The 18163-nt window shown below is 50.2% G+C and overlaps 2 protein-coding genes across 2 annotated transcripts; one reads left to right on the top strand and one right to left on the bottom strand.

Moving 5' to 3' along the window:
- The first annotated feature begins 3928 nt into the window (after positions 1-3928).
- On the top strand, positions 3929-6159 carry LOC123128116 (9-cis-epoxycarotenoid dioxygenase NCED1, chloroplastic). The gene has a single exon (XM_044548046.1). The coding sequence runs from the start codon at positions 4049-4051 to the stop codon at positions 5966-5968; it is 1920 nt and encodes a 639-aa protein (XP_044403981.1). The 5' UTR covers positions 3929-4048; the 3' UTR covers positions 5969-6159.
- Positions 6160-6255: 96 nt separating this feature from the next.
- Positions 6256-9279, bottom strand: LOC123128117 (WAT1-related protein At5g45370). The gene is made up of 6 exons (XM_044548047.1): positions 8910-9279; positions 8681-8797; positions 8316-8598; positions 7539-7694; positions 7190-7341; positions 6256-6891 (listed from the first exon to the last, which is right to left on the bottom strand). The coding sequence occupies exons 1-6, from the start codon at positions 9179-9181 to the stop codon at positions 6684-6686; spliced, it is 1188 nt and encodes a 395-aa protein (XP_044403982.1). The 5' UTR covers positions 9182-9279; the 3' UTR covers positions 6256-6683.
- Between the last annotated feature and the right edge of the window lie 8884 nt (positions 9280-18163).

Here is an 18163-nt window from a genome sequence, read left to right as displayed (position 1 = left end):
CGACCTCAAAGCCTCTTTTCTTTTCTTTTTGCGGTCCAATTTAAGGCGCTTAAAATGGCTCTGTATCGATCATTGCCGGTCGACTGCATTATTTCTGGACTGGAGGAGCACGCACGCTCTGATCGTTCAAGACATGATACTCATTTGTTGCATCGGACCGACGAAATCAGTTGCGTCTGGCTTCAATCTCTGTGATGATACTGATTGGTTGCATCAGACATGCGCGGATCGCTCATCGGAAACTCGTGCCGCATGTTGGTGCTGAACTGCCTGCCGATGCGTGCACGCGTTCGTCTGCGAACAAACATCCGGCCAAGAACTTCAGGGAGACCCTGACATGACACTGCTTGCGTCGCTTCTGTTCCGTTCTCTTGAATGAAGAGTGAAGTGCTAAGCTGGTATAGATTGCTTGCAAGCTGTATCAACACTACCACCTCCATGGATCATCGCTCAGGTATTGCTGAGATGCATGCAGCCTGCCCTGGGGCCTGGGCAGTAGCTTGAGCAGATGAGCTTGACATTCCGAGGAAGGTGGAAATAGAAAGGAGGATGGCGACGGGGACGGGGGAGCAGGCAGTACACCGTGGATGGACGTGTGAGTGGTGGCAGGGGCCGAGGATTAATGGCTGACATGGACTGCGGGTCCCGTCAGTCCGCATCAAGCACTGGAAATTTTGTAAGCATTTATCCTGTCTCGCCCAATCATGTTCTGGATAACTGCATTGCTCAATTTCACACAAGTGTGTGGCTGGATGCTCTACATGGATCCAACCAACCAATAGGTACTAAACCTATAGTAACTAGATAGCCGCACCATGCATGCAAATTGCAATTTGGCAGGATTTCATTCTCATTACTGTGCACGGAGTATTGTACAACCCACAGCCAAATGGTAAGTAGTGAAACTTGTGTTGATCATATCTAATCTAAGAGCATCTCCAATAGAAGATGCAAATTTTCAGTCAGAAATAGATTCTCCCAGACCTCTCCTCGCCGCCGCCAACCCTAGCCGCGCCCAGCCCTCCTCCACCCCCACCTCTCCTCGCCGCCGCCAGAGGCGGTCTCCGGGCAAGTCCGGGGCGCCGCCAAGGAAGGTGGCGGCGGGGCCAGCTGCTGCTCTGCTTCCGCGGAGGGCTTCGGATCTGGGGCGGCGGCCCCTCTGGTGAGGCACCACCGGCTTAGCGGCGGACGGTGGTGCGGGCGTTTGGTTCCGGCGTTCTTGGCCACGCGGGAGGCGGAATCTCGGAGGACGAGGGCGACGGTGCCAGATTTGGCGCCCCTTCCCCCTGTACGGCGTGTTCTTCCCCATCCGGCCTGCCCGTGTTCCATGGGACGCCGGCGCTGGTGGTGCTTGTGGTGGAGAATCCAGTCCGAGCGAAAGCCATGGCCGACCATGGTCGGCTGCGTCGACGGCGACACCTGAGGGCGCCGTGTCCCTTCTTGGAGGCGTCTGACAGGTCTGATCCCCCCACTCCCCCTTCCCCTAGTTCTCCCGGGCGAAAGCCCCAACTTTGTTGGGCGGCGGCGGCGCCATCGGCGTCGTATCCTTCTTGAAGGCGCCGTTTAGGGAGCTTGGTGGTCGGTGGGCGCTGTTGGGGTGCGGGTGGTGGCGGCGGTGGTACCCTCCTCGTCCTAGCTCTTGCTTTCCATCGCCATTGTATCTTTCCGCTCTGCAAGGCGGTGGCGCTGTCTGGCGTCATGGTGGCGTTGACAGTTGACCTGGCAAGGTCTTTGCGCCGGTGCCTGCTCTGGAGATGGTTATGTGGATGACGACGGCGGTAGCCTCGGTGAGTGCGCCGGACCGGTGTGTGACCCATTCCCGGTATGTGGCTGGGATGGGGCATCCGGCTTTAGATGTTAAGTTTTGGTGCAATGTCTGTTTGGTATTAGGCTCGGACATTCGGCACCCCTGCATCAAGGGGGTAGGAGTAGCGACAGGTGTCGCCAGGATGGTGGTTCCAGGCTTATACTGATGTAATGCTTTGTAAGGTCTCTGAGAATAATTAATAAAATGGCTCCATGCATCGATCGGATGCAGAGGCCGGGGGTGATCCTCCTTTTGTAAAAAAAATTACATCTCCAAAAAATGCATTTTACATCTAAAAAAAGAGACAACTTTAGATGATGTACTCTAAAATTTGGAGTATATTGAAGATCTTAAAGTGTAACTCCAATAGATGGTGCAAATGGAGATGTAAAACTAGCCGGCATGAGCGCCGCCGGCCGAGCGTTGAGAGACGGCAGGAGCACCGGCGGCTGAGCGACGAGAGCCAGGAAGTCGAATGCGGCGGTTGGTGCTCGAATGGTCGGCGGCGCAGTTGTGAATCGAGCGGCAAATTGGTCGCAAAGGGACAGCGGGGCGACGATCATGCGACGCGAGAAGGTCGAGTTTGGCAGCGGATAAGCTGCAGCAGCATGGCGATGGGTGTACGGCTCGAATCCGGTGGTGGTGCGGCGGCGATTCAACGGCGGAGAAGTGGCCAATTCTGTCGATTTGGAGGCGGGGGCAGTGGAGTGGTCGGATCTGGCAGTGGGGCGGCAGCCGCGATGGCGACCGACTGGGGTGGGGCAAAACCGGGGCGGTGACATGGAGGCGAAGGTGGGATTGGGGATGGTGGTCGCGCCAGCGAAGGCCCTGGCGGGGTGGGCGGTTGCGGCGGAGGATGCAGCAGGGTCGTCGAAGTCGGCCATGGCCCGACGATGGTCGACAGGCGGCAGGCAAGTGACTGGCGAGCAGGCGGAAGGAAAATGAAAGCGGTTGGGTAGTTGGCACGTGGACGTCAGTTTTACATCTCCTGTACTTCCTCCGTCCTTAAAAGAGTGTACTTCCAACTTTGTTGGAAAGTCAAAAGTTTTTATGTTTAACCACATTTATACAATAATACACTAACATTTTTGTCTTCAAATTAGTAGCATTAGATTCATGATAAAATATATTTTCATCATATACCTATTTGGTTTCACAAATATTGATATATTTTTACACAAACTCGGTTAAACTTTGACATAATTTGACCCTCCAACAAAGTTGAAAGTACACTCTTTGAAGAACGGAGGGAGTAGATGAAGATGCAAATTTGCATCGCGAAATGTTGTATTTTACATCTCCGGAAGGTTGAGGTGTAATTTTTTTTATATCTACATCATCTGTTGGAGAGTGGTTTTGGGGACTCAGAAGTGAAAAAAATAGTTATTTTTATACATCTACCTATAACCAAAGCATGTAATTTATAGCAGGACTGGACAGTTGCCTAGCACTTCAAACGAAATTGTGTGAACGCACCCTTTCCAAGCTAGCGACTTGAAAACCTTCGCACTTCTTTTTCATACATGGTCCAGACACCAGTTCTAGGATTCTATCTTATCTTCCTAGATCACATCAACAATAAGTAGCCTATGGAGTTGTCCATTTGGTGAAAGCATAAAATGTTGGGAGTGTAGACCGTTCGATGGCTACTCACAAATTCACCATCTCAGTCCTCCCAATGACCCTCCAAAGATTTACATTTCGGGCCAAAAGAAGTATGACATCAAAAATCCAAAGTTTTGGCACAATTTGATGAATCTTGAGATATATTCGAGCAAATAAAACAAAAAAACACAAGAATTCCTGTAATTCCGGCGAACCCAATCACCTAATGGTATCTAAAACTTGATGAAACACAAAAAAAAACATGTAAATTTTTCTAACAACTCTAGTTCATTTTTCTTGCCATTGTTGACCAACTCATGGGCAAAAAAAAAAACTCAAACAAATTTTAGGAAAACTTGTGCACAAACCAAACACCCTAGCGCAACACTTCATCCTCCCACATTGTGCGGTCGCTGTGATCCAACGGTTCACGTAATCGTTGAAGTTTTCACCAAATAAACATTTCCACCAGGTAAGTTTGCCTTTTACCGAGGCTATATATAGCCATAGCATAGCATACAAGCAGCAAAAGGCAGCAGCGTGCGAACTGGTGTGAGCGTTTGCTGCTACTCAACAAAGAAATTGCTACCCATCCACTAGCAATCCAAAGAGCCATTGATCTGCAGATTGCAGAAAATGGAGGGAGCACTTGTCACCTCCAACTTCAGCATGTCTGATCTCTACCCCGCCAAAGCAAATGCTGCTCATGCTCCGAGATCGAGGAGGCTCTCCTACATCTCCCCTGCTGCCTCTTCTGCTGCTGCTCCGAACCCCAGCTACAGACGGAGGAAGGGCACGTCGCCCCCGCCGCCGTCGACTGCCGCCACCGCCACCGTCCTCACCTCGCCGCCCAAGCCGGTCGAGCAGCAAGAGACGGAAGAGCACCTGGTCGACACGTCGACAAACAATGCAACTGGTACACGAGTGGCTACCGCGAGAACGAGCAGGGCAACCGATGCGCCTCGGTCGTCCAGGCCTCGCCGCCGGCCTACTGCTTCGCTACAGGCGGCGTTCTGCAACGCGCTGGAGGAGGCGATCAACACGTTCGTCGACCCGCCGGTGCTGCGGCCGTCGGTGGACCCGCGGCACGTGCTGTCCGCCAACTTCGCGCCCGTGGACGAGCTGCCGCCCACGCCCTGCCCCGTGGTGCGCGGCGTCATCCCGCGCTGCCTCGCCGGCGGCGCCTACATCCGCAACGGGCCCAACCCGCAGCATCTCCCGCGCGGGCCGCACCACCTCTTCGACGGCGACGGCATGCTGCACTCTCTGCTCCTCCCGACGGCGCCCGACTCCGACCCCGTCCTCTGCTCCCGCTACGTGCAGACGTACAAGTACATCGTGGAGCGCAACGCGGGCGAGCCGGTCTTGCCCAACGTCTTCTCCGGCTTCCACGGCCTGGCCGGGATGGCGCGCGGCGCCGTCACGGCGGCCAGGGTGCTGACAGGCCAGATGAACCCGATGGAGGGCGTGGGGCTCGCCAACACCAGCCTCGCCGTCTTCGGCGGCCGCCTCTACGCGCTCGGCGAATCGGACCTCCCGTACGCCGTGCGCGTCGACCCGGCCACCGGTGAGGTGACCACGCTCGGTAGGTGCGACTTCGGTGGCCGCCTCAGCATGGGCATGACCGCGCACCCCAAGAAGGACCCCATCACCGGCGAGCTCTTCGCGTTCCGCTACGGCCCCATGCCGCCGTTCGTCACCTACTTCCGGTTCGACCCGGCAGGGAACAAGGGCGCCGACGTGCCCATCTTCTCCGTCAAGCAGCCGTCTTTCCTGCACGACTTCGCCGTGACGGAGCATTATGCGATATTCCCGGAGATACAGATCGTGATGAACCCCATGGGCATGGTGGTGGGCGGCGGCTCGCCCGTCGGGGCGGACCCCGGCATGGTGCCTCGCCTCGGCGTGATCCCCAAGTACGCCGCGGACGAGTCGGAGATGCGGTGGTTCGAGGTGCCGGGGTTCAACATGATGCACTCGGTGAACGCGTGGGAGGAGGCCGGCGGCGAGGAGATCGTGATGGTGGCGCCCAACATCCTGTCCATCGAGCACACGCTGGAGCGCATGGAGCTGATCCACGCCTCCGTGGAGCTGGTGCGCATCAACCTCCGCACCGGCAACGTCACCCGCACGCCGCTCGCGGCGGCGAACCTCGACTTCGGCGTGATCAACCCGGGCTGCCTTGGCCGCCGCAACCGCTACGGCTACTTCGGCGTGGGCGACCCCATGCCCAAGATCGGCGGGGTGGCCAAGCTCGACTTCGACCGCGCCGGCCACGGCGACTGCACCGTGGCGCGCCGGGACTTCGGGCCGGGGTGCTTCGCCGGGGAGCCGTTTTTCGTCCCCGACGACGTCGAGGGGAACGGCGACGAGGACGACGGCTACGTGGTGTGCTACGTGCACGACGAGGGCACCGGCGACAACCGGTTCGTGGTGATGGACGCGCAGTCGCCCGAGCTGGACATCGTCGCCGAGGTGCAGCTTCCCTCCCGCGTCCCCTACGGCTTCCACGGCCTGTTCGTCACGAAGGCCGAGCTCCGGTCACAGCATCAATGATCATCAGATTCAGGCACACCACTGCCAGATGTTTCCGCGCCATGGATTGATCGCGCGATGTATAATAGTAGACCAACAGAGTGGTGCATGGGTAGGTCATGTATAGGATCCCATGACATACACATAGGTGAAATTGGTATCTCATGTGTAGCATTTACATTTTTACAAGAAAGAACTATCGGTGAAAAACATACCTGCAGTACAAAAAAACAGCCTGGAAAATACTTGCAACGCACATCCAGCCTGCAGAATTGCTAACTCATTGAGTAGTAGTACGAAACAAGGTATGAACTACGAGAACTTCACAGATAAGAGAGTTTCATTTCTCTCAAAGTTTTACACACATGACATCAATGGCTACAGAGTTCATACATATGTATGTATGTAGGGATTTCACGGGATATACATACTACTGGATTTCACGAAGTCGGTGGAGCTACCTTGCATTTGGTTATAGAATAATCAATTCAGCATCCTCAGTGTGTTGTTAGCCTAGAAAAACAGCATGAACATGGCTTCTCTTTTGTCTAAATTAACCTAACAGCTCCTATGGAAGGTATGAGAGTATGATTTTCTGCAGAGGACACAGATGCCAACATCGTTAACAATCTTCAGTGCAATCTTCTCTGCAGCACTTCTCTTCCTAACATCTAATGCATTCTGTATTTTTCCTCATCAAAGCAGATGCCTAGCAGAAGTTGCGTAGACCAACTTCTCAAGATTCATGTGGCACATTCCAAAGCCTAGAAAGGGATATAAAGGGCCTGGGGCTGAGGTTACCGCCCTTTATGACTTGAGAAGCACCGTCGCATGGCTCCAATGCGCATTTTACATAAGGTACTCCAGTGGCAGTCAAGTTTTCTCTACGTCGCGCCCAGGTGACAATGTATAAACCAGAGATGATTAGAAACCCTCCAATAATACTGCAAGTAAACAGAGCAGATTATACCTCAGATCAAAGGAGATGATAAACATTTATTGCTATGAAGAAAAAAAACTGAACTTTAATAATCAATGTTAGAAACTTGGACTATCGACCTTTCAGATTATCACTTTATCAGATGGTCAAATAGAACAAGACATCAATGTGCATATCCTACATTACTACATACACATATTAACAAGTAGAAGAGGTCTGGAAAAGTATTTTTCACTTAAAAGAAAGGATAAATAGAAAATGTTAACTCTAAAGAATAGAACATATGATAAACATACTCTTACCTTCCGAAATAAATTGGACTGCCCAGAAAGAGCACTGACAAGAGAGCAGAGAGCACTGGCTGGAGAGGCATATATAGTGCCACCATAGCTGGGCCCAGAATTTTGTTGGACCATGTCAATAAACCAGTATTAAGAGCAGATGAAACAACTCCCTGAAATAGGGGGGAAATAGGAGAATTTCAGTATAGAATATTTATGGTGGCATGCGTCAACTATTTCTTCTATAGCCTACACAAACTAGCGTATTTTGCAAGTTTGCAACAATTATCTTCGCCACAGTACTACATACATGTAGAAATTCAATTCATGGTCCCACGCATGGGAAAAATAAAACTAACACAAAGCTTACAGCATATACAACAGCCGCAAACTCAGATGCAGTCAAAGTCCAATCTTCTTTACTGGTTGTTGAAAAAACTCCGGAAATAAGCATTAAAAGAGCTCCAAAAAAGTATGAGTAAGCTGTCAATGACAAACTGCAAGGGTACTTCACCAAAATTGGAGCCTGAAATAACAACACATGAACATAGTAGTATAAAATAACAAGAAAACTTTCTGCAATACAAATCAGAGCACATAGATCTTGTAGCATAAGTTTCAACCTTGAATAGCAAGATACCAAAGTAAGTCTAATACATAAACATATTTTCAACAATGTTAAAAGGGTGATTTCCTTCTATTAGTATAGTGATATTGGTTCTTAAAATGAAGTATGATTTCCTCGGCCCATGACAAATCTTCTTGTGACAATTCACCAAAAAACATACCATGTTCAATATTAAGCAAAGGCCAGTTGGCCACACAGCATAAATATGGGCCTTTTCTAGGAAGAGCAAAGCCGGCCTAAATTTTAGTATCCTTCTCACTTCAAGAATGGCAAGAAGGCAGAGAAACTGTTAGGAATTGGGACTGAAATATTCATCAAAACAGAGTGTACTAAATAGAGTTGCTGTGATCTGAAGTTGCCCTATAAGATTTACTGATCTAACTTACAGAGGCTTTCAGCCTTTCAGTACTTGTGCCATGCATATGCTTGATAGAAAACTAAAGCTCGAGGTGTTCCGAGTTGACAAACATCAAATGCAAACGGAATAGAGTGCGACAATAGCCTGAAAATCATTAATACCTGCAAAGCAAGATAAGTTGCCATACAGAGGCAGTTCCCTATTAAACATAGCACTCCGATATGCCACTTTTCCAGCCCATATGCAATGAACCAAGATGATCCTGGCTCAGGTTGCAACATCTCGGTGATGACGACATTGCTCTGAACATCAAGATCTAACTCGCTGCTACCAAACACAGCTGCCCCCCTGTACAACACCATGAGAACAGCACCAAGCACACAGACGATGGTGCCACCAACCTTGGCACGGCCCTCGTGTGTGACGAAGCTCGCCGTTTCAGTGCTGAAAATGGTAAAATGCTTAAACCGACAAACAAAGAGAGATGCGAGTCTCTGAACATTTTTCAAGATTGAGCGAGACTGACCCCATGACGAGGGCCAAGATGAAAGTGAAGACGGGAATTGACGGCTGAATGGCGGCGGCGTATGTCGGATTGGTGTAGCCGAGGCCGAACAAGAACAGCAGCTGGTTGCCAAAGATGCTACAGGACAAACAACCAGACGCATCAGAGCACGACATTTGCAAGTACATAAGCAGCATTGCTTCAAGCGGTCGGCGTGTCTGACACCGAGCGACCGCGTGGCCAGGCTTACCCCGTGAGCCCGAGGAAGAAGAAGGAGGTAAGGAGGCGACGCGTGACGGGCGGCGGACGAGCCTGCGCGGGCGAGCCGCGGTGGCGGAAGAAGGCGATGGGAGCAAGCACGCAGATCGCGAGGAGGTCGCGGTAGACGCAGAAGACGACGCGGTTGACGCCGACGTTGAGCGCCTGCTTCGCGATGACGTGGTACCCCGCGTTGATGAACTGCGACCCCACCATCGCCGCGTGCGCCCGCCTCGCTTCCCCATCCCGCGCCGCCGCCGCCATCGCCGCCGATCCGATCCCCCGGTCGTCGTCCCACGGTCTGAGTAGCGAATACTCCTCTTTGAACCTTTTCCCCACTGTTTTTTTTAGGACTTTTCCCCACTGTTTTTTAGGTGATTTCCCCATTAGTTGGCCAGTGTACACTCGCAGTCCATGTGCTGGGCTCTTTGTTTTTTTTTGAGAATCATGTGCTGGGCTCTTCGCCTCTTCCTAATTTGGAAATACTTCTAACGGGCCGTCTTGTTCGTATAGCAACAACCCAGTGGATCGGCCCACTTAATTCACCCTCTTTTTTTTTGCTGTAGACGACCCCTTGTTAGGTTTTCCACGTCGACATTAGAAAAACTGGGGCGTTCAAGTATCTAAAAGATAGGCTCTGGAGTAAGGTAAAAGGATGGATTGAGAAAGCAATCCATGCCGCAAGAAAATAAATTTTGATTAAGTCAGTGGCGCAAGCAGCCCCGATTTTTTTATATCATGTTTCAAGCTCCTCAGGGAGGGTGTGTGAACATTTAAATAGGCTTATTTGACAATTCTTTTGGGGAAGTAAAGAGGGTAAGCGAAAGCCTCATTGGATCTCGTGGCAAACGATGACACAACCAAAAAAGGATGGAGGACTTGATTTGAGAGATCTTGAGCTTTTCGACCTAGCATTACAAGCGTGACAGGCTTGTTTGTTGATTATTGTTGGGAACGAGAGGGGGCGCGTCAGGGTCAGGTACTGCAGAGCACCCACAATGGAGCGATATAAATCCGCATCGGATGCAGGAGAACCCTCCAGAGCAGAGACCTTGGCCTTGGTGTCGACAGGCGTGGGAGAGGACTTGCAGCTAAGCATGCCGGCGCGATCAAGAAGCTCATGGGTGTAGCGCTGCTGGTGCAAGAAGAACCCATCTGGCCGTCGAACCACCTCAATGCCAAGGAAGTAGTGCAGGGACCCCAAGTCCTTCAGGGCAAACTCATCACGAAGACGAGCAGTAAGCCGCTGGAAGAGCGCGGCAGTGGATGCCGTCAGGATGATGTCGTCGATGTACAGCAGCAAGTAGGCCGTGTCAGCTCCATGATGGTACACGAAGAGGGACGCATCAGAGCGAGTCGATGTAAATCCGCGCTTCTGCAGGAAGGCAGCAATGCACTGGTACCAGGTCCGAGGCGCCTGCTTCAACCCGTAAAGGGAACGGGAGAGCAAGCACACATGGTCTGGATGCGCAGCGTCAACGAAGCCGGTGGGCTGCTCACATAACACCTGCTCAGCGAGATGGTTGTGCAAGAAGGCGTTGGAAACGTCCAACTGATGCACAGGTCAAGATCGGGAGACGGCTAGCTGAAGCACGGTGCGGATCGTACCCAGTTTAACAACCGGGGCAAAGGTGTCGGTGAAGTCCACGCCCGCACGTTGCCGAAAGCCCCAAACCACCCAGCGAGCTTTATAGCGCTCAAGAGTGCCATCCGGATGAGTCTTGTGCCGAAAGACCCACTTGCCCGTGATGATGTTGGCACGAGGCGGCCGAGGGACAAGCTGCCAAGTATGGTTCCGCTAGAGCGCGTCGAACTCTTCCTGCATCATAGTGAGCCAATGAGGATCCCAAAGGGCGGCCCGAGCTGACGATGGGAGAGGGGACGACTCAGAGACGGAAGCAGCGAGAAGGTACTCATCGCTGGTGTACCGCGTGCTTAGACGAAAAGTGCCAGCCCGAGAGCGAGTCATCGGGTGGGGCAACAAGTCCGGGGTGGCGGCGGGCGATGACGAAGAAGAGCCCGCCACCTCCGAGGCCGCGGGCGAAGCCGCGGGCGAGGCCGCGGGGGACGCCGGGGAGGGCGCAGGGGACGCGGGAGGCCTCACAGCCGCCGGGGAGGCCAATGGCGGCGCGGTCATCGGGGAGGCCGACGACGTGGTCAGGGCCGGGGACGCCAAGGGCGTCGTGGGTGCCGGGAGGGGTGCAGCCCCTAAGGCAGCCAACCGGGGAGAAACTCGACCCGTGGCGTGGGGGGCACCCTCAAAGCCAGGAGGCGGCCCAAGAGAAGCACGCGAACGGCCATCACCGGGAGCGGGCAAGGCCGCAACATTCGAAGGTACATGCTGAATCAGAAAAACCATCTCATCAAAGTAAACATGTCGGGAAGTGGTCACCCGATGTGAGATAGGATCATAGCAGCAGTAACCTTTGGTGTTGGGGGGATAGCCGAGAAAGATGCAGGCCACGAACCGAGGTGCAAGCTTATGAGGAGTAGTGGAAGCGATGCTAGGGTAGCATAGACAACCGAAGATGCGAAGCTCAGCATAGGAGGGTGGCATGCCGAACAAAAGGTGATGAGGTGGAAAATTCCCGCGAGTGCGACAGGGACGAATGTTGATGAGTAGTGATGCGGTGGCTAGCGCGTCAGGCCAAAAACGTGGTAGCACGTTGGCATGAAAGATGAGGGTGTGGACGCAGTCATTAAGAGTGCGAAGCACGCGCTTAGTGTGGCCATTTTGTTGCGAAGTGTACGGGCAAGTGAGACGAAAAATCATGCCGTGTGTGGCGAGAAGGTTGCGGATCGCAAGGTTATCAAACTCCTTCCCGTTGTTTGTTTGCAACGCATGAATGGGACGTCCAAACTGCATGGAGACATAGGAGTAGAACGCGGTGAGAGTGGCAACAGAATCCAACTTTCGCCGCAACGGGAAGGTCCACACATAGTGTGAAAAATCATCAAGTATGACAAGATAATAAAGATAGGCAATGTTACTTGCAATAGGAGAGGTCCAAACATCACTATGAATTAACTCAAACGGGTATAAAGCAACATGCGAGGAAGTGCTAAAAGGAAGACGAACATGTTTGCCGAGACGACAAGCATGACAAGTGTGAGTGTCGATCTTATTGCACATGAAGGAAAAACTCCAAAGAATATGACGAAAGGTGGCGGTGTTGGGATGACCGAGACGAGCATGCCAAAGTTCCACTCTGGCGGAAAGCGCCATGGGTGTAGCAATGGAGGAGGTGGATGAGTGGACCGGGTAGAGCTCGTCGGGGCTGTCACATCGGTGGAGCACCATCCGGGTACGGGCATCCTTAACAGAAAAGCCAAACATATCAAATTCAACGGTGACAGGATTTTCACCTGTAAGAGAACGGACGAAAACAAGGTTTTTAATTATGTCAGGAGAGACAAGTACGTTAGAAAGATATAATGGCATGTAGTTAGAAGGAAAAGAAGCATGACCAACATGAGTAATAGGCATGGAAGAACCGTCGCCCACGGTAATGCGAGCAACGGTATGAACGGGGTGAGCGGTAAGAAGGTTACCGGGGTTGGCGGCCATGTGAGCCGTGGCTCCAGTGTCCATATACCAGTCGCTACCGCCAATGTATTGCTGCAGCGTGGGGGCAGTGTGGAGGGTCGCTAGAAGTGCGGGGTCCCAAGGCGCCGATGGGAGGGCCGGGGCCGACTGCGGCGGCTGTGGCGGCGGCGGCGTGAACCCACCGGCCAAGGGCAACCCATAGGCCGCAAAGGGGTCGTAGAGCAGCGCGGGAGGGTACTGTTGAGGGGCCGCATAAAGCGCCTGATGAGAGGTCGGGCGGGCGCCGAAGAAGCCGGGGACAGGGGCGTGCGGTACAGGCATGGAGTACGTGTTGGGGAATGTAGCATAAATTCAAAATTTTCCTACGTGTCACCAAGATCTATCTATGGAGTCATCTAGCAACGAGGGAGGAGTGGATCTACATACCCTTGTAGATCGCGCGCGGAAGCGTTCAAGAGAACGGGGTTGATGGAGTCGTACTCGTCGTGATTCAAATCACCGATGATCCTAGCGCCGAACGGACGGCACCTCCGCGTTCAACACACGTACGAAGCAGCGACGTCTCCTCCTTCTTGATCCAACAAGGGGGGAGGAGAGGTTGATGGAGATCCAGCAGCACGACGGCGTGGTGGTGGAAGCAGCGGGATTCCAACAGGGCTTCGCCAAGCGCTGCGGGAGGAGGGAGATGTGTCATGGGAGGGAGAGGGAGGCGCCAGGGCTCAGGGTTGGTGCTGCCCTCCCTTCCCCCACTATATATAGGGCCAAGGGAGAGGGGGAGGGCGCAGCCTTGCCCCTTCCTCCAAGGAAGGGTGCGGCCAAGGGGGGGAGGAGTCCATCCTCCCCAAGGCACCTCGGAGGTGCCTTCCCCCTTTAGGACTCTCCCCTCCTCTTGTCCCTTTGGCGCATGGGCCTCTTGGGGCTGGTGCCCTTGGCCCATGTAGGCCAAGGCGCACCCCCTACAGCCCATGTGGCCCCCCGGGGCAGGTGGCCCCACCCGGTGGACCCCCGGGACCCTTCCGGTGGTCCCGGTACAATACCGGTGACCCCGAAACTTGTCCCGATAGCCAAAATAGCACTTCCTATATATAATTCTTTACCTTCGGACCATTCCGGAACTCCTCGTGACGTCCGGGATCTCATCCGGGACTCCGAACAACTTTCGGGTTACCGCATACTAATATCTCTATAACCCTAGCGTCACCGAACCTTAAGTGTGTAGACCCTACGGGTTCGGGAGACATGCATACATGACCGAGATGACTCACCGGTCAATAACCAACAGCGGGATCTGGATACCCATGTTGGCTCCCACATGTTCCACGATGATCTCATCGGATGAACCACGATGTCAAGGACTTAATCAATCCCGTATACAATTCCCTTTGTCTAGCGGTACAATACTTGCCCGAGATTCGATCGTCGATATCCCGATACCTTGTTCAATCTCGTTACCGGCAAGTCTCTTTACTCGTTCCGTAACACATCATCCCGTGATCAACTCCTTGATCACATTGTGCACATTATGATGATGTCCTACCGAGTGGGCCCAGAGACACCTCTCCGTCACACGGAGTGACAAATCCCAGTCTCGATTCGTGCCAACCCAACAGACACTTTCGGAGATACCCGTAGTGTACCTTTATAGCCACCCAGTTACGTTGTGACGTTTGGCACACCCAAAGCACTCCTACGGTATCCGGGAGTTGCACAATCTCATGGTCTAAGGAAATGATACTTGACATTAGAAAAGCTTTAGCATACGAACTACACGATCTAGTGCTATGCTTAGGATTGGGTCTTGTCCATCACATCATTCTCCTAATGATGTGATCCCGTTATCAATGACATCCAATGTCCATGGTCAGGAAACCGTAACCATCTATTGATCAACGAGCCAGTTAACTAGAGGCTTACTAGGGACATGGTGTTGTCTATGTATCCACACATGTATCTGAGTTTCCTATCAATACAATTCTAGCATGGATAATAAACGATTATCATGAACGAGGGCATATTTCCAACAGTCTCCCACTTGCACTAGAGTCAATAATCCAGTTCACATCGATATGTGATTAACACTCAAGGTCACATCCCCATGTGACTAACACCCAAAGAGTTTACTAGAGTCAATAATCTAGTTCACATTACCATGTGATTAACACTCGATGAGTTCTGGGTTTGATCATGTTATGCTTGTGAGAGATGTTATAATCAACGGGTCTGAATCTTTCAGATCCGTGCGTACTTCGCAAATCTCTATGTCATCTTGTAGATGCAGCTACTATGCTATATTTGGAGCCATTTCAAATAACTGTTCTACTTGGAGCTATTCTAAATTGTTGCTCCATTATACGTATCCGGTATCTCTAATAAGAGCTATCCGGATAGGTGTTAAGCTTGCATCGGCGTAACCCTTTACGACGAACTCTTTTACCACCTCCATAATCGAGAAAATTCCTTAGTCCACTAGTTACTAAGGATAACTTTGACCGCTGTCTGTGATCCATTCTTGGATCACTCTTGTACCCCTTGACTAACTCATGGCAAGGCACACTTCAGGTGCGGTACACAGCATAGCATACTGTAGAGAGCCTATGATAAAAGCATAGGGGACGACCTTCGTCCTTCCTCTTTCTTCTGCCGTGGTCGAGCTTTAAGTCTTAACTTCATACCTTACAACTCAGGCAAGAACTCCTTCTTTGACTGATCCATCTTGAACACCTTCAAGATCATGTCAAGGTATGTGCTCATTTGAAAGTACCATTAAGCGTTTTGATCTATCCTTATAGATCTTGATGCTCAATGTTCAAGTAGCTTGATCCAGGCTTTCCATTGAAAAACACTTTCCAAATAACCCTATATGCTTTCCAGAAATTCTACGTCATTTCTGATCCATAATATGTCAACAACATATACTCATCAGAAATTCTATAGTGCTCCCACTCACCTTTTTGGAAATACAAGTTTCTCATAAACTTTGTATAAACCCAAAATCTTTGATCATCATCAAAACATACATTCCAACTCTGAGATGCTTACTCCAGTCCCTAGAAGGATTGCTGGAGCTTTGCATACTTATTAGCATCTTTCAGGATTGATAAAACCTTTCCTCAAAAACGTCGAGGAAACAATGTTTTGACATCCTATCTGCAAGATTTCATAAATAATGCAGTAATCGCTAATATAATTCCAACAGACTCTTAGCATCGCTACGAGTGAGAAAGTCTCATCGTAGTCAACTCCTTGAACTTGTCGGAAAACATCTTAACGACAAGTCGAGCTTTCTTAATGGTGATACTTACCATCATTGTCCGTCTTCCTTTTAAAATCCATATGTTCGTAACAGCCTTACGACCATCAAGTTGTTCTGCCAAAGTCTACACTTTGTTTTCATACATGGATCCTCTCTCGGATTTTATGGCCTCGAGCCATTTATCGGAATCCGGGCCCACCATCGCTTCTCCATAGCTCGTAGGTTCATTGTTGTCTAGCAACATGACTTCCAAGACAGGATTACGTACCACTTTGAAGTAGTATGCATCCTTGTCATCCCATGAGGTTTGGTAGTGACTTGATCTAAAGTTTCATGATCACTATCATAAACTTCCACTTCAATTGGTGTAGGTGCCACAGGAACAACTTCCTGTGCCCTGCCACACACTAGTTGAAGAGACGGTTCAATAACCTCATCAAGTCTCCACCATCCTCCCACTCAATTCTTACGAGAGAAACTTTTCCTCGAGAAAGGACCCGATTCCAGAAACAATCCCTTATTGCTTTCGAATCTGAGACAGGAGGTATACCCAACTGTTTTTGGGTGTCCTATGAAGATGCATTTATCCGCTTTGGGTTTGAGCTTATCAGCCTGAAACCTTTTCACATAAGCGTCGCAGCCCCAAACTTTTAAGAAATGACAGCTTAGGTTTCTCTAAACCATAGTTCATACGGTGTCATCTCATCGGAATTACGTGGTGCCCTATTTAAAGTGAATGTGGTTGTCTCTAATGCCTAACCCATAAACTATCGTGGTAATTCGATAAGAGACATCATGGTATGCATCATATCCAATAGGGTGTAGTTATGATGTTCGGACACACCATCACACTATGGTGTTCCAGGCTGTATTAGTTGTGAAACAATTTCCACAATGTCTTAATTTTGTGCCAAACTCGTAATTCAGATATTCATCTCTATGATCATATCATAGATCTTTTATCCTCTTGTCACGACGATCTTTCAACTTCACCCTGAAATTACTTGAACCTTTCAATAATTCAGACTCGTGATTTATCAAGTAAATATACTCAACATCTACTCAAATCATCTGTGAAGTAAGAACATAACGATATCCACTACATGCCTCAGCACTCATTGGATTGCACACATCAAAATGTATTACTTCCAACAAGTTGCTTTCTAGTTCCATTTTACTGAAAACGAGGCTTTCAGTCATCTTGCCCATGTGGTATGACTTGCATGTCTCAAGTGATTCAAAATCAAGTGAGTCCAAACGGTCCATTTGCATGGAGTTTCTTCATGCATATACACCAATAGACATGGTTCGCATGTCTCAAACCTTTCAAAAATGAGTGAGTCCAAAGATCCATCAACATGGAGCTTCTTCATGCGTTTTATACCGATATGACTTACGTGGCAGTGCCACAAGTAGGTGGTACTATCATTACTATCTTTTGGCATGAACATGTGTATCACTACAATCGAGATTCAATAAACCATTCATTTTAGGTGTAAGACCATTGAAGGTATTATTCAAATAAACAGAGTAACCATTATTCTCCTTAAATGAATAGCCGTATTGCGATAGACATAATCCAATCATGTCTATGCTCAACGCAAACACCAAATAACAATTATTTAGGTTTTAATACCAATCTCGATGGTAGAGGGAGCGTGCGATGCTTGATCATATCAACCTTGGAAACACTTCCAACACATATCGTCATCTCACCTTTAGCTAGTCTCCGTTTATTCCGTAGCTTTTATTTCGAGTTACTAACACTTAGCAACTGAACCGGTATCTAATACCCTAGTGCTACTAGGAGTACTAGTAAAGTACACATTAACACAATGTATATCCAATATACTTCTATCGACCTTGCCAGCCTTCTCATCTACCAAGTATCTAGGGTAATTCTGCTCCAGTGGCTGTTCCCCTTATTACAGAAGCACTTAGTCTCGGGTTTGGGTTCAACCTTGGGTTTCTTCACTAGAGCAGCAACTGAATTGCCGTTTCATGAAGTATCCCTTCTTGCCCTTGCCCTTCTTGAAACTAGTGGTTTCACTAACCATCAACAATTGATGCTCCTTCTTGATTTCTACTTTCGTGGTGTCAAACATCGCGAATATCTCAAGGATCATCATATATGTCCCCGATATATTATAGTTCATCATGAAGCTCAAGCAGCTTGGTGGTAATGACTTTGGAGAACCATCACTATTTCATCTGGAAGATCAACTCCCACTCGATTCAAGCGATTGTTGTACTCAGACAATCTGAGCACAAGTTCAACAATTGAGATTTTCTCCCTTAGTTTGCAGGCTAAGAAAATCGTCGGAGGTCTTATACCTCTTGACGTGGGCACGAGCCTAAAATCCCAATTTCAGCCCTCGAAACATCTCATATGTTTCGCGACGTTTCAAAACGTCTTTGGTGCCTCAACTCTAAACCGTTTTAACCG

Source organism: Triticum aestivum, chromosome 6A (genome assembly GCF_018294505.1).
Source record: "Triticum aestivum cultivar Chinese Spring chromosome 6A, IWGSC CS RefSeq v2.1, whole genome shotgun sequence".
Classification (NCBI taxonomy): Eukaryota; Viridiplantae; Streptophyta; class Magnoliopsida; order Poales; family Poaceae; genus Triticum; species Triticum aestivum.
The sequence above is the reverse complement of the archived record's forward strand: the minus strand, read 5'-3'. Positions and strand labels throughout refer to the sequence as shown.